At 36.8% G+C, this 16,304-nt stretch overlaps 2 protein-coding genes across 6 annotated transcripts; both read right to left on the bottom strand.

Annotated features, from left to right (window-relative positions):
• Positions 1 to 240: 240 nt before the first annotated feature.
• Positions 241 to 2,527, bottom strand: LOC113712352 (large ribosomal subunit protein uL16). Its single transcript, XM_027235745.2, has 4 exons — positions 2,399 to 2,527; positions 1,064 to 1,565; positions 591 to 672; positions 241 to 466 (listed from the first exon to the last, which is right to left on the bottom strand). Exons 1-4 carry the CDS (start codon positions 2,406 to 2,408, stop codon positions 398 to 400), a joined length of 663 nt encoding a protein of 220 aa, XP_027091546.1. The 5' UTR covers positions 2,409 to 2,527; the 3' UTR covers positions 241 to 397.
• Positions 2,528 to 4,535: 2,008 nt separating this feature from the next.
• On the bottom strand, positions 4,536 to 15,730 carry LOC113712339 (probable LRR receptor-like serine/threonine-protein kinase At1g06840). 5 transcript variants are annotated; one of them, XM_027235716.2, is made up of 21 exons: positions 15,523 to 15,730; positions 14,999 to 15,176; positions 14,037 to 14,187; positions 13,151 to 13,222; positions 12,895 to 12,966; positions 12,464 to 12,607; positions 12,213 to 12,284; positions 12,065 to 12,136; positions 10,999 to 11,073; positions 10,715 to 10,783; positions 10,468 to 10,536; positions 10,245 to 10,316; positions 9,990 to 10,076; positions 9,743 to 9,811; positions 9,078 to 9,574; positions 7,958 to 8,116; positions 7,092 to 7,375; positions 6,484 to 6,535; positions 5,997 to 6,247; positions 5,594 to 5,728; positions 4,536 to 5,035 (listed from the first exon to the last, which is right to left on the bottom strand). In XM_027235716.2, exons 2-21 carry the CDS (start codon positions 15,138 to 15,140, stop codon positions 4,685 to 4,687), a joined length of 2,895 nt encoding a protein of 964 aa, XP_027091517.1. In that variant the 5' UTR covers positions 15,141 to 15,176; positions 15,523 to 15,730; the 3' UTR covers positions 4,536 to 4,684. The 5 variants fall into 5 exon arrangements, with proteins under 5 accessions (XP_027091517.1, XP_071917689.1, XP_071917692.1 ...); XM_072061588.1 differs by having other exon boundaries at positions 15,453 to 15,590; XM_027235735.2 differs by having other exon boundaries at positions 4,922 to 5,035; positions 5,980 to 6,247.
• Positions 15,731 to 16,304: the final 574 nt, after the last annotated feature.

Raw genomic sequence — 16,304 nt, 5'->3', positions numbered from 1 at the left:
TATTCGATATTTATTTCATTGTGGATTACAAATTTATCAGTTTGCTGTTTCCACATAAAACTTGTAGGTTAAAGTTGTAAGCAACTCTCCCCAAATCCACAACATGCTTTTGTGCCATACTTCAGAACCGAAGGAAATAAATCATAATGGAAATTAAGCAGAACCTCGTACCCATTCACAGCAATTTTTAATTTTGGGAATGCTGAATTCGACAGCATAAATAACATTTAAAACTCAAAATTTAACCGGAAAGAGAGCTGACATTGAAGTGTACGATAAAATTCAAACCAAGGGTTTTAAAACACGCTGTAAATAACAGTTTCAAGCAAAGCGACTAAATTATAAAAAAGCCCCACATCATCCAACAGTACTAGTGACAAAATGCTAATGAAGTAAACTAAGAAGTTGCTTCTAAAAACGCTCTTCCAGGTTGACGGTTCGCCAATGGTCCATGGCAACCAAGAAGCTGCAAGATTTGAACAAAACCCCAAGTTAGCACTAGCCTTACAACCAAAAGTCAAGAGTACAATCAAAGAATAGCAACACAAGCAAAGACAGCTCCAAATCAAACAAAGATAGCAGCAACAAACCTTGGCATTAACACCATCTGGAAGAATACGATTCTCTTGCTTCCATTTGACATAGTCTGTGCGGCTGAACTTGGTGAATCCCCTGAAATTCAGGCCAAAAAAATGTGACAAGACCAAAAACAAACAAAACTTCATGTAAAGAGCAATAGAGCAGACAATGATTGATTGTGAATTTTGAAATAACTTAAAGAGCATAAAGTTTCTCCTCCCTACATGTGCAATTCATATTATAGATCAATTTCTTAAAAGATCAAAACCAAATTATGGAAAATAAACCTACAAGATGGACTCTAAGAAGGAATTCTAGAGTACTGTGTTAATATAAACAGAGAGGAAAGCACTTTTAATGAGAATGTTGACAAGAAGCAGAGACTATTAGGTGTGCACACTAAGATATGCTATGAACAACCAGTAAAAGATACCTATGCACTGTTTTAGCAATAAAAGCCACAGTAAAAGGTGGTGAAACATACCACTTCCTGCTAACAATGATCTTTTGGCGACCAGGAAACTTGAACTTGGCACGGCGCAAAGCCTCTTGAGCGTGGTGGCTGTTAGCATCCTTACAGCGTACAGAGAGAAGTACCTGACCAATAGCAACACGAGCACATGTTCCTTGTGGCTTCCCAAAAGCACCCCTCATACCAGTTTGAAGCCTATCAGCTCCAGCACATGACAACATCTTGTTAATACGCAGGACATGGAAAGGATGAACTCTGACCCTCAAATGGAATGCGTCCTTCCCAGCATACTTAGTCATGTACTTGTTGCAAGCAATACGAGCAGCCTCAAGTGCTTCACTGGAGACATTCTCCTTTTCCCAACTAACCAAATGGACACAGAATGGGAACTCATCAACTCCCTTCTTCTTCATGCCAACATCATAGATCCTGATCTTTGGATCTGGAACACCTCGGCAGTACCTTGACTTTGGATAGGGTTTGTTTTTAATCTGACGGTAACACCTCGCAGGTCCTGCTCAGTTGGAATAAAAACCATCTTAAAACCATCACAGTGATATTAATAGATCACTATATTCATTTCCAAATAACACTAAGCTTTACAACAAGTTCAAAATACCCCACACCGAAAACCAACCACAAGGTAGGAATATTACATCAAATGGATTTGGAATGAATAGCACTAGAATGTACCTAACCATACTAAGATTCAATAAAGATTTGTAATGGAACAGATTAAAAAAAACAACTAGCACGGCATCAAAAGATTAGCAACAGACGATAAATCAACCACATTCCATATTTTATACAAAATTGAAATAAATCCGTCAAATATTACAGGTTCACAAATCATGAAACCAGAGGTAACGCAACTACAGATTCATAAATTGAGCAATCATTAAAAACATGAAAAAATCTAAGCTATACAACAGCCCCAACATTTGATAAATTACAAAAAAAAAACCATAAGAATATCAGCAACCGTACAACTTCAGACATCCGGTAAAATCACAAATAAATCGCTAAAAAAAACCAAGAAAAACATCCCATTTCCGCCAAACCATAATTGCTTTCAACGAGATAAGGATCTAACCTTCCATCATTTTAATTAACACGCATAAAAAAAACTCACATAATCGTCAATCAATATCAGAAGTAGAAGGAAAGGAGCAAAAAAATCAGAAATCCTAGACGTAATTTGAAGATCCAAAACATCATTGATTTCCCAAATAACGACGACTTCTAAGCTAGACATGAAATTAAAACCAAAACGATGCTCTTTAACACATGAAATCATGTTTCAGAAAAGGTCTACAATCGTCTATAGGAGGATAAAAGAGAGCTTACTTCTCCCCATGGCGCAGGTCTTCTTGAGAGGTTGAGAGCTGCGGCTTCGCAGGACAGACAATTACTATGAAAAAGCCCTAGCTAAGGGGCTGAAATGCTGCTTATATATGGATTCAGGAGGCGTAGAGTAAAAGAAGAAATTGACTTGGGCCGTGTGGGCTTACGTGTGGGCTTACGTCATGGGCAATTATTAAACTAGACGGACGGACTTAATGCTACTGGGCAGGGTTTGCCTGAAAAGTGTTAGCCCAATTGTCAAAGCATCATCGACTGGGATTGTTAGAGAAGCTTCCAGAATTGGGCTAAGGATTTGGGTACCCAGGTGTACTGAACTTCCGATTTGCATATTCAATTCAAATTTTTGTCATTCATTTACATGGTCTATTTGACCCACTTTATCCACAATTATAATTTATCCCTTTAACATATATCTAGATTTTCACTTTACCCCTTTTTTTGTGTCACTTAACCCCCTTTAAGACAAAACTACCCTCTTGTTATGCTGATTTTTTTTTTATTTTTCTTCTCTATTATCTTTTCCAATTCCAAATTAGTTTTCTTTCAAAATTTTATTTTGAGCAAATAAAAAATTTGTTTAACTAAAATTTTGGGATGTCCATTCTCTAATTATAAAATTAAAGAAACCATATATTTACCCATCTATTAGTTAATTAAAAAATCAATTTTATCTATTATCCAATTAAGAAATTAAGAAAAAAATTTTGTATTCTATTTCATTATAAGTGGACGATGCAAAATCAATTAACGATTTTTACAATTACAAGTTCACATGTCAGTAATTTGGACCCTTTTTTGTCCTCTTTTTCTTTAATAAATTTTTGCTTATTGGGGTCCTTTTTTACCTTTTTTTTAAAACAAAAAAAATCAAATGTTAGTCCATTTCCTAATATATCTACTCCCCACATGTGAAACTTTATCACTATCATTTACAAGAGTCAAAATTGATCCATGTTAAAATTCATTGGAAAAAAATTAAAATCTTAACGTAGTAGAGAGATATATTCGTCTCTTAAAAATCTTAAGTGATACAAAATAAAAGTTAAGAGGTAAAATGAAAATTAGAATGTGCCTTGGGGGGATAAATTGCAATTAACCCTTAACTACAGAACCCGTAATCATACGACCTGCCAAATCCCTGAAGTGTTAACTGGATTGCCTGCACCTGCACCTGCACCACAACTTAAGTTCAAAACCAATCTTTCTATAAGCGTCCATATACGGTTGTGTCCCTCGGAGTTGGAGATTATTTTGAATTACGGAATGGTGGTGAGCACTAACTGAAAAGGCATGCAGCATTCCAAACAGGCAAACACGGTACTACAACTAGTAACTAATTCTCCATGTAGGGCTTATGAACGAACATAGCCATGCTACTGGACATTCTTGGTTTACCTTTCAGATCATGCAATGTTCTGTTGATCTGATAACTTTCTAAGATTTGTGTGGGCATACTGTCCTGAATGGCTGTTTCTTAGAATGACACTTGCGCAATTTCATCGTTGGGATCAACCGCATGCTTCCTAGCATAGTGGAAATTTCTCAACTGCATCAGCATATGAGCTGGATTGGCAGTCAGAAGAACTTCCAGAAGCAGACCCCAACTGGGAGAGAAGATATGGAAACTAAAAGGTCCAAGTAGAAGTCAATTTCTTCTGTGGATAGCAAGACATGGTCGAATGTTAATTAATGTAGAGAAACACAGAAGACATCTCCATGTAGATGGGAAATGTCGGTTATGTGGAAGCAAGAGAGACACAGCAATACACGCAGTAAGGGACTGTGAATGGATTAGCAGAAATAAGGAAGCAGCTGGTGCATCCCTCAAAATGGAGAGAGTTCAAATCCAGGACCCCTAACACAGTGGATGGACTGGAATGTGAACCAAAGAATGATTGGGAAGCAGAAAGAGGTATACTGGCCAATGTTGATTCAACAAGTGGTTCATTGGGCATGGATAGCAAGGAATGAGAAAGTGTATCAAGGACTGGAAAGAAAGATGAAAGTACAGCCACGATATCTGATACGACAGGCCCTAGTGGCACATGAATTAAATTTGCGTTTTGCATACCGTTTTGACGCATTAAATTTTCAGAAAGCATGCAAAATGCAAAAGATCAAGCAGAAAGGTATGGATTTTGCATTTTCTATAGCTAAACCAATAAGCTGCGAATGTTGCAAATAAGATGTAATCACATAATCTATACATAAAATGACTCCTCCCACCTACCGCTGGAAAATGATAATTACAGGAAGAAAGGTCTATATTTATCTAGGTGTAATGGTGGGAACAACTCCGCTAACAAGGTCACTACCAGAGACATCTGATGAAAGAAAAGGATTTCTCATCGTGGAAGATGAAGATGGAGTTGTTGTGGTTTCAACCTTTCCAGGGTCAGTAACCAACGAGTCAACCAGTACAGTATCAGACTCTGGCATCATGAGCCATATACTCTCAAGTTCTCGAACCACTTCAGCCATCGAAGGCCGGGCATCAGTCTCCTCTTGGCAACATTTTAGAGCCAGGTTGATGAACTTTTCCACACATTCAGATGGATACGATCCCATGCTATCATCAATGACTGAGAATATCATACCAGAACGGTATGCTATATTTACCTGAAACAGATTGACGACTATCTTAACTAAACTGTATAATAGTTCTAATAATAAAGCTAGCATGCAGGGTTATAGATTGAAGGGATGAAACAATTACAAAGATTGAGAAAATGAATCATTCACAATACTATTGATACCTCAAAATGATGGAAGAAAGACACAATAAAAGTCTACGTTAGGACTCTTTTGGACCATCTCAACTCTCTTTAGAAAATATTTCAATTAATACCATATTTGTAACCTTACCTGCCAAACTTATTAGAAATTATCAAATCAAACACAAATTATTGAATAGGAAAACTACTAAAAACTAGACTCCAATAAGGCTATTAAATAAATGAATGAATAGAAACTTCTAGGCTTGGTTTAAAGTGGGACCTACATAAACCATGCATATTTGAAGAGCACCCAAGCTTGGGGATTGGGAGTTGACTGGAAAGATGTGAACGAATCAAGGTGAAATCTGACAGAACTATGAAGCACCACAGTAATGTGCAAGCGCTTGCCAGAATACTATACTGTTTTTAGCTTAAAGACAAGAAATGGTGAGACAAATACCTCTCTGACAATGTTTTTGCCATGCGATATTGGGTGCATCCCAGTCAATAGCTCCAAAAACACAACACCAAGGCTATAAACATCACTCTTGTCAGTAAGCTTATGTGTAAGGAAATATTCTGGGTCAAGATATCCCTGCAGAGGACACGTATTCAAGTTTTCATGAGTAGAACGGATAAGCAAATGTATGTATAATTAAGCTAGTGGCCTTATTCAAGTAGATTCTGCTACACTGAGCCCCAGATGGGTAAACGTGCTGAATGGCTCTCATCAGTATTTTAAAAATCCGATGAAGCCTTTCAAAAGATTCAAAAGTATCCAGAAAGAGCTATAAAATTGCATTTGAAATCCCAAACATATTACAAAAGACCATGGCAGTTACTTACACATGCATCATACTTACCGGAGTTCCCTTAACAACAGTAGATACATGAGCAGGCAGCATTCCTTCAACATCAGGAACAGGAGCAAGCCTTGAAAGTCCAAAATCTGCAACCTTTGCAGTAAGTTTAGAGTCCAACAGTATGTTGCTTGCCTTAATGTCCCGGTGGAATATGGGAGGATTAGCTTCCGTATGTAGGTAGAGGATGCCCTTAGCTGATCCCAAAGCAATTCTCAACCTCATAGCAAACGTTCGAGGCTCCTTTGACTTCCCTGCAACACTTCAAGCATTAATTATCTGCTGCAATTGAGTGGCTGTGTGATCATCTTAACTAAATGTTTTGTGCATGCAAGAGTGATTTTGTGCTGCAGAGGCCGGGGGTGGGAGGGGGGGGGAGTCAGCTCATCATCAACATTAGTGAAGTCAATAATCTAGTATAGAATGGCCCTAAGACCCATATTTGGAATCAACAGAGAAATAAACTTTAGGAGGAAGTTAATAGAAATACCAGATATGTTATCTCTTAAGGTACCATTAGACATGAATTCATAAATCAACATCTGCATCAAAAATAAAAATGAACCATTAGTCATGAGAAACTTTTTGAAAAAACAAAGCAGTACTAGTGTAGAGGAACTTCTTTTTCAAAAACAAAATATATACTCATTAAAACAGAGGATGATTCAGTACCCTGTAAGTTCATGTCCATGTCCGAGCACCATGAGTTAAAGCAATTTAAAAAGCTATCATATTTACCTACTCTCGCTAACTTTGGGAGACAACGCTTAATTTTTAAGAGCCTCCTCTCAGAATTTTCTTCTTCTGAAGTTTTCATCACGCAGGTTATGATGATGTAGTAACATGATTTCCATAATGTTAAATTCAAGTTATTTGGTTTCCATACAGTGAAGCCTCCCTTCCATTTCTCAGTGAGAATTTTTCTAACATTTATTTAAGCTAATTAGCACTTAAGAATAACCTCCAGAGGGCACATTCAATTGCCATACATTCAACTCTTTAACTGGAGAAGAGATCCCAGATAGTAACTCCCTCATGGACCATTAAGTAGAATGCAGAAACTTGCAAACAAGTCGAGAATTTGAATCATAAAGATACCTGTTCACCTTCTTCATCGCAGTACCCAACCAAAGAAACCAGATTTCTGTGATGTAACCTTGACAGTAGTTCTATTTCAGTGAGGAACTCCTTTTCACCTTGTAGGGATCCCTCCTGAGCACGTTTTATAGCCACAACTGTCTCATCAGCTAGAATACCTTTGTAAACTTTTCCATAACCACCTTGTCCAACCACACAAGAGCTATCAAAATTTTTAGTTGCTGATACCATTTCTTCGTAAGTGAATTCCTTCACACCATCGATTTTGATGGAGGTCTTTGAAGCTGCATTAAATAGTAAACCATCAAAACCATAAAGATCTGTAATAATCATTGTTATTCTTTCTTCTTAACCATCTGTTTGGGTTGAAGAACAAGAAAACCTAAACTTTGAGGTGGAGAAGGATATTGTGCTCATGGTGTTGCCTTACATCAGTCCTGCTTCTAGTTGAAGAATAAGGACAGCTAAGAACACTGTAGCACAGGTCAGTGGTCCACAAGCAATTAAAGGGACTAATTCTGTGGGGGCATTGCCTCCCTATCATCTGTTTCTGTTATTCTCTATGATATAGGAGAATAAAAAGCTTCCATTAGAGTCTAAAAGCTTATGATCTGAAACTTTGACATAATAGCTTACCAATATAGCTTCATTTAATTCAATTCAATTTTTTAAGCAAATTTATCCATGAACTATATCTGAGGTTTATTATAATTAAAACGAATTAACTTCCAAATCTGACTGGAGAACATATTTCATATAGTTGAACGTATTTTAGGATTAGAAGTGATGACACCAAGTTTGTTCTAGTTTATTCAAACAACAAAATACTGACCATTACCCTGTATCAGTGATAATGAGAAACTTACATTGACGCCTTCTTGACACTGCCTGCTTCTTCTTCATATGCAATCTCAATATAAGGAGAGTAACTAATGCAGATAGTGTAACTGCACCAGCTGTAGCCCCCAGCACAATGCCAGCTATTGCCCCCTTGCTTATACCAGATGAGGAAGAAGGAAACACTACTGCAAGTTCCAACAGAACCAAAGCATTGAGATCATTTTGCCAGAGTTGTCAATCAATACAAGATAAAAGCTTTATAAACTATTGTTTACATAATACTCTCTAAATTTATGGATTCCCAAAGAAAAATAACAAATGTACTTAATGAATTTTATCAAGTGAGATAGAGGATTTGAAATTGTCTTCTATCAGAACAACAATATCATGTGGTGTGGATTATAGATGTCAGCCTAAGCACATATAAACACTTATAACAATCAAAGTTGGTATAATTAGGATGATTCTCAAATCAAGTTTGGTTTATGGTTGCAGTGGCGCAAGTGATAGAAATAGGCAGGGGTCCTTGAAAAGATGGTTTTAAGTGTGACTGTTCCTATGATAAGCTCATATGACAACATCATGTACTTAGGGGCAGTGTAGTGAGACCCCAAGTTGTTCACCTTTGGGACAGCAGGATATCAAGAATGGTCTAATAGTGCAATCATACTTGTGATGTGGGATATCCATTTCTGCTAGCTACAATAACAGACGCAACTAAAGTCGTGCTTGTGAATGACACTGAGTGTGGCGTTTAAGGACACACAGCAGGCTGGGATGTTGTGAAGTGCTGGATGCTCCATGTTCAATCATATGCACAGGGAATTACTACAGTAGCCTAGGAAGTTGTGAAGTGCTGGATGCTGCATGTTCAATCATATGCATTGCCCATGAATTACGCAAGTACTTCTTAGGCAAGCTTCACTATGTTCTTAAGTAGCAGGTTGCCTAATGGTGCATTTAGAGAATCATTTTCTAAATGTTACATTGACTTCAGATCATCATTTTAAGAAGATTAATCAACCTAGTTATCCAACATAAGAGGGTATAGGCTGTCCCATCTGGGAGAAGAATAAGTAGTTTCTTTGGTTGCTTCTATTCATATCAATTCCCATGAAAACCAGCAGAAAGGATAATGAGACAAACCATCTTGGTAAGGATCAAGCAGTGTGAAGTTAAGAAGTTCATATGGTCCAAATATGTTACTATCACCAATCTCCCATCCAGTAAACATGCTCCGAATTCTGAAAACTTCACTCTTGTTGAATTTATAAGTATTATTAATGTACACCGGAAAAATCCTCAAATACATCCTCAGTCGAGGGCCTTCTTCCCACGCGTATGTACCAACATCAAGCTGATAAGGATAAAGGCCTAGACCAGAGGATAGGTACCATACAAATTCATCAAAATATGGCCCGAAATCAAAGAACCCAGGGCTCTTTAACCGATATCCAACAAGCAGAGGAGCAGCACAAAAGCAGGGTACTGGAGATGATGGGACATATTCATAATCACTGGGGCATGATTGAGGGCGACATTGGGTAGCATTTGATGAGATCAAAAAAAGAGCAACAACATTATTCTGAGATCCACAGAACTGCACTAGGTTGGAATTTGAGCATAAAGGATTTCCTTGAAGCCTGAATCATTGTTTATGCAAAGGATTAGAACAAGAATACCATAACATACTGGCCAGCCAGAAATAATCTTTATAACCACTCCAAACAATCTAGATAATTGTTTGAAGAATTCCTCCATATCAATGAAACCATTTTCTGTAGCTGAAGAAAATATGGAAATAGACAAACCTAACGGTGACATTTGCAGGGAGAAAAGAACTTCCAGAGATGTTTGAGAGCTTATTGTTCTGCAAATCCCTGTAGCATCAACTACCAAGTGTATGAAAAGTGAATTTTTTAAGCTTAATTTTTGTGTAATAGTAGGGAGAAAAGAAAATTCAGGTTGGCAAGGAAATACAAAATTCTAACTCCCAACTTGCTTTGGGATGAATAAGAAAACTTTTGCAGACATCAAATTGCCCAAAAAAGGACTTACAGTAAGAGACTTTGAGTCGCATTTGAACTCCTATTTTGCCAAATGATGGATGGAATAGAACCATTCAACAAATTGTTTGCCAGTGATCTGTAACAGATGCGACAAAATTTTAAAATCATTAATTTCTTCGCAAATCCCAGGCACTCATAATCAATCTGAATACAAAGGAAGTGAAATGAAGGATAACCTGCAAAAGAACAACTACATTTATATATATAGCACAATATCGATGAAGTATAAAGGAAGAGTGCTCACAATTTCTGCAAAAGAGGGAGGCCAGCAAAGTTGGTAGGAACCGTTCCAGTAAGATTGTTATATGAAAGATCACTGCACATTGTCAACAACTTCGTCGTTAGAAATCAAAGTTCATTTGTACTAAAAATTGGTAGATTTTCACATATCACTCTTGTCAGCAGACATCAAAAAAGTATTATCACTAATAATTTAACTTAAAAGGTAGCTAAATTTGAGTGCTTACAAGGTAGTCATATTCTGAGAGAGCGTATTTGAAGGTATTGCTCCGCTTAGCTGGTTGAAGCTCAGGTCTCTGCATCACAGTATTGTCACTTAAAAGAAGAAATTCCAGTAGAATTTTCCTTGGTCAAAGTCATTTTCAGTGGGGAAACTCCAGACTTTTGAAGAAAAATAGGTGACTTGATATATGAAAAAGAAAGTGTAGTCAGAGAGCAATTAAAACTAAAATAACATCTCGGCAAGTGACTTACACATATGAAAGGTTATGCATGTTGCTCAAGTTTGGGAGTCCCCCTTGCAAGCTGCAGTTTCTGAGACTCCTGATACAGTTAATGAAACTAAACGGTCAGCAACTTTAAAGATTTCTGTAAACTGTTCTAGGCCATAGTACATATCTTCATCCTAGTCTAGAATTATAAAAACTTCCAGGAACACAAAAACTTCACGATAATGTTTTTAAAAAAATGACCAGTGATTCTACATGCAGACAAAAACGCCTATATTAGAGTAAGAATCTGGAAATTGCAGCACTTACAATTTTAACAAATGGGACATGTTTCCATAGGAAGCAGGAATCACAGTCCCACCAAAATTGTTGTTGTCCAATTGGCTGCAGACCAGAGGGCAGAGGCAACAAAGAAAAGAAAAAATATCAGTAAGACTATCAAAACGTATATGATACAGTCAATGTTCTTCAACTGAAAGACACTTATTTGATAGCTCTCCCACCAGAAATAATTTAGACATGAGAAAGAACATTTCCACAAGGAACTATTTCAGAAGTACAAATTATCCTCTCCAACTATTTTTCTTGATAATGACATAAAACCTCAAATAACAAAGCATTTCATAAAGTTAAATTTCGAATATAAATCATGAATATGTTGTGCTCTTCATTATCACTGCAGTAGAGCTAAGATTTGTTCTTGGTACAGTTCATTTTAATTGAGTCCATTACAAGTACCTTCTAACCTAGCTGGAATTGTTGCAATTCCTGCATAAACTTTGTAGACATCATCAAAAAAATAATAATATCAATAAAAGCACGTATAAGGAAGAAACACTAATCTCCTGTTACAAGTAGACACACTTCGTTAAATGAGTACATCAGAGAACTGATGTAGATGTTGTGAGAATGTAAAGACATAAAAAGTCCAAATTTCCACATGTTGCAGAATCGTTATTCACCCCTCTCTCTCAATGACCTTTTCTCCTTTGCTGATTTAATTAAGGAGATCTGTATAGGTAAGAACCAGTTTTTCTGATGCCTCAACCCAAAATTCCTTTCCATCATTTCCTAGAGTTTCTTCTGTTACTATCATTCTTTAACTTAATGAAAAATCTTCTTATCTGTTTTTTGTGCTCTTGAAGAGGTTAAACTTCCATAACTCTGCACTGGATCAAATTTCACCTGAAACATGTATGTTCATGATACAGAAAAGAAAGGCTATTGGCATTTACCCAAGCAACCAGAAAAACAAACTCAGCAACTAGGTTTGGCACTCCCCATTATAAACTACATTTTCAAACAAATCATGCTCTTCATCATATAAAGGAACAAGATACGAGAGATAAAAACACAAGGATATGAGTTAACTTACAGTATAAGTAGACTTGGCATTTCAGAGAGCTCGGGAGGAAGATAGCCTGATAAGTTGTTATTATCAAGCAACCTGAATTACTGAATATCATTAACAAAGATGTTCAACATGCAGCAAATGTAGCAGCATGAATTAGGTTTTCACTTACAAGTGAACAAGATTTGGAAGCCTAGACAGCTCAGAAGGGATTTGCCCACTGATTGAATTGTTATTCATGTGACTATCATAAAATGAAAATGTAAGAACCACAATCAGCAATCAGTTCAAGGCATCACAGCAAGAGAGCATGTCCATTATTTGCATATGCATAGATACTAACATTTTATACTGAAGTATGTATAAACCCTCAATGGAGGAAGCAACAGAAGTGCTATATTACAAGTGGAAGCCAATTCTTACAAGTGCTTTGTTTTGCTCAAGTTTGCAAATGAGTTAGGTATCAGTCCAGATATCTGATTCTGGTCTATTTGTATCCTGTCCAAGTTAGAAAGATTACCAAGCTCTTCAGGTAGTGATCCTATCAGTTGATTTCCATTGAGAAGCCTACAAACAGAAAATAAGCAAACATCATATGGGCAAGACACAGGGTGTGCACTTGGTACAAAAGAGATCGAAGTGGTATATTTGCATAAATGGTAATTCATATCCACAAGAAAATTCAGAAGAATGTTACCCAGAAAACAAAGATCTTGGACATGACATTAAATTTACTAATTATTTTTATATAGTCAACCCCTAAACAGTCCAGAGAAAACTAGAGAGATTAGGAACAGTAATGGAAGAGTAGGAGTGTGAATAGAGAGATTAAGCAAAGATCTCCAGCAACTTACAACAATTGTAAAGATGTAAGGTTGCCTATCTCCTTGGGTATATTCCCACCGATGTTGTTCCACATAACATCCCTTCAGGAAAAATACACTTAAAGAGTCAGTCCCTATGAAAAGTGTTTTTCAATTTTAAAATTAACAAGGTAAAAGAAGCCAATGTCCAAAACAGCTATATACTCCCAGTATAATGCTGAAAAAAGGAATCATTTTGATCATGCCCATAAATAAAAAAAACAACTATACAGATAATGCCACTCACAAGATTTGCATATGAGATAAACGGCCTAGCTCTGGTGATAAACTTCCGGAGAGCTTCATACCAAGTAGTTGCCTGTTAAAAAGTTGACAAACCAGTAAGTTGCTAATATAATGTAAGGACTTGAACAAGCAGAGCGACACAGGTAATTGAAATTGTTTGGTTTGTTCCAATGTAGTTTTCTTCAACGTAACTATCATCTTCAAGCATTTGCAAAGTATCTATACACAAGTGTTAAAACTGATATCCAAAAGATATGTCAACAAGGCTCTAGATGAGGCCCTTACTCTAGTTGATCCAACACCTCCTATGTCCTTTAAGAACCTTATAGAGGTAAAGTCACAGGATCCTTCACCTATGCAGTTATACACATTCCTAAGTAATATGCTTTCTTGAATTTCTGTCAGCTGAGAAGAACTTGCTTTTACATAAGCAATTTTTTGGGAGTTTAGGATAGAAAAGAGAAGAAGGGAAAACTTAAGTTATGAGAGAAGAGAAGAGAAGAGAAGGGATTGTTGTGTTGTTTGGGAGTTTTGAGAATTAGTGGAATGATTTTGGATATAAAAGTCATTAAATATTTGTTCAAGATATTTTTAAGGATAAAATAGGTATTTTAAAAAACTTTCATAAGCTTCCTCCAACTTTCTCTCCATTTCTCTCCAATTTGGGAGGAAAACTTTTACTTACTATTTATCCTCTTAAATCCTTCCATTTCTCTTCTTTTCTTTCCTAATAAAAACTAACAAACGAAGGAAATGTTCACTTTCTCTTCTTTCCCCTTCTTTTCTCTCCAAATCATCCACTCCCAAACGAACTAGTATTTGTGCCAGTTAAATATTATTAAGCAATAATACAAAAATGAAGAAATGCAGGAAGAATTAAATCATACAATTCTCTGACATGAAGATAGCCATCGCCCATTGTTTGATTGAAGCACAAAACCCCATTCCAATTTGAAGTGCATGGATCACCGGTCCTCCAGTTACTGAGATTTCCATTTGGATCGATCAATTCTTTCCTGATTGACCGCAATGCTCTAACTGCAGGTCAAAAAGATGGTAACACCGTACAATCCCGTAACTAAAAGATTTGGACTAAAATTTTTACCTACCTATGGTCTAGAGTGTCCATATCAGTTCACAAAATAATTAAGATCATCTTGAACTTACAAATTAGGGAGGGAAAAGTGAAATATAGAAGGATATCTCTCCCATGTTGAATAAAAATCCTTGAATTTACTCTCTTTTGTTTCTTCACTGTGTATCAAGGCACCACAAAATGGCACAATAAAGTTTGCCTAGTATGTGTGGCTAAACATCCAGAGTCCACTACAGTAAAGTGAACTACCTTGATTCTAAGTATCACAAGGAATTAAGCAAGAACACTTCCTGATATGCCAGGCAAAAGGTGCAAAACAAAGCTCAGATCTACATCTGTTGCATACACTCTAAAAATAACTAGCTCATACCCATTTCAAGGACTAAAAGTAACTAGCTGATGACAGCCAAAAAGTCCACAGCAGGTTCAATATGTAGCCAAATTAGCATGTATATCATTTTTTTTATTTTCTTGACTATTTTCATTTCAGAAGCCATTAACAACACCGAATTGACCTGTTCTAAGCCATAAAACTGAGGAAGTTCTTTACGATACTAGGGAGTGCAGTGCACTAGAGTTCGTTATGAAAGGAGTTTTTAAGAAAAAAAACACTAAATTCAAACGCTTCTCAAACTGTCGTGGAACTGCAGACTGTCATTCGATATTAGGAATGAAAACCATACACACTTTCATCAAGAAATTTTAAAAGAATATACAGGCTGATTGCAGAGACTGAAAACTGATCATCTTCACCTTCATCAGGATGGGTAATTTGGCTATCCGCGCCAATTAGCAGCAAAGACCAGCACAACCACACGATCAAACTCAGTCCAAACAACGAAATTCTTGATTGTGGCATCCCAAAAAGACCGAACTTTCTGCAGTTACCCAACATCTCTTGCACTTAAAAGATACAAATTAAGCTCTCCACCTGGTAATGCCAACCAAGAGAAAACAAACCAAATTCATATTCAAGCAGAAGTTTATAATATATCTAACCCCCAAAAAAAAATCAAACTTTTTTTTTTCCTTTTTTCTAGTTACAATAACCAGTTCGTGCATATGAATACCGGAACCATCAAGTAACTGAGAACAAAAGACTCAGAAGAAGCAAGATATTCCCATAAAATCGACAGAAAATACCCAAAGCCAGGAAAAGAATATAGGAATTAAGAAACGAGCAAAAAAGAGAAGAAGAAATGGTCACCCGAAAAAGAATGTTTGATTCAGATGCCTATATGGGGATAGTTTTGAGGTCAAGCAATGGGAAAACTTACATGCTGGAAGGTAGGGGTTATGGTAAGAAGTTGAGAACGCGAGTGCCTGTGATGATGTTAAGATTTTGGTGCACCTGATGGTAGACGTAGAAGAAGAAGAGGAGGAGAAAATTAAACATGGAAATGAATTGACTGGGTCGCCATTGGAGGTGAGTAGATTGATGAATGCGTAGCTGATGAGAGCAGCAGCCATCTTTTTCTTTAGGGTGTTTTTTGTGTATTATAATTATTGCTACTAGTACTTGAGTGAGAACAACTACTTAGTTCACCCCATTTTCTTCCTTGTTTCTTTCTTTGTTTTATGATTTTAATGTTAATGGCGACGCCACTTTGACTTTTATGGCAGGGGGTAGTTGTTGCTGAAGCTGAACAATCAACTGCCGCTTTTATTTTTATCATGGTTTTGACCCTTGTGGCATTTCCTGCCGTCGAGCCTCCGAATCAATCGAACGCCCATCTGAGTTGCTGTAGCTTAATCATGCCGTGCCGCTAAAGACAAAGGACCCTTACCGCCACAATTTTGACTGTGGTTACGGTTAAAAGTTAAACAGTCAATACCGAGAATTTACCGTTAATTTTGAGATGCAACATCAATAATGTAATGTGATACTTTGTGACCCAAAAAAAAAAAAAAGGAAATGATTAATTAGCCTAAAGCATGCAATTTGTCCCAGCAAGAATGGAAAAACTAATCATAATGGCCCAGCCCATTTGGTTTATCATGATCAAGAGTTCAATCACATGGTAGCGTGGATGAACAAACGCGTTTTAGGCAATGTGCT

Source organism: Coffea arabica, chromosome 1e, assembly GCF_036785885.1.
Source record: "Coffea arabica cultivar ET-39 chromosome 1e, Coffea Arabica ET-39 HiFi, whole genome shotgun sequence".
NCBI classification, from domain to species: Eukaryota; Viridiplantae; Streptophyta; class Magnoliopsida; order Gentianales; family Rubiaceae; genus Coffea; species Coffea arabica.
The sequence above is the reverse complement of the archived record's forward strand: the minus strand, read 5'-3'. Positions and strand labels throughout refer to the sequence as shown.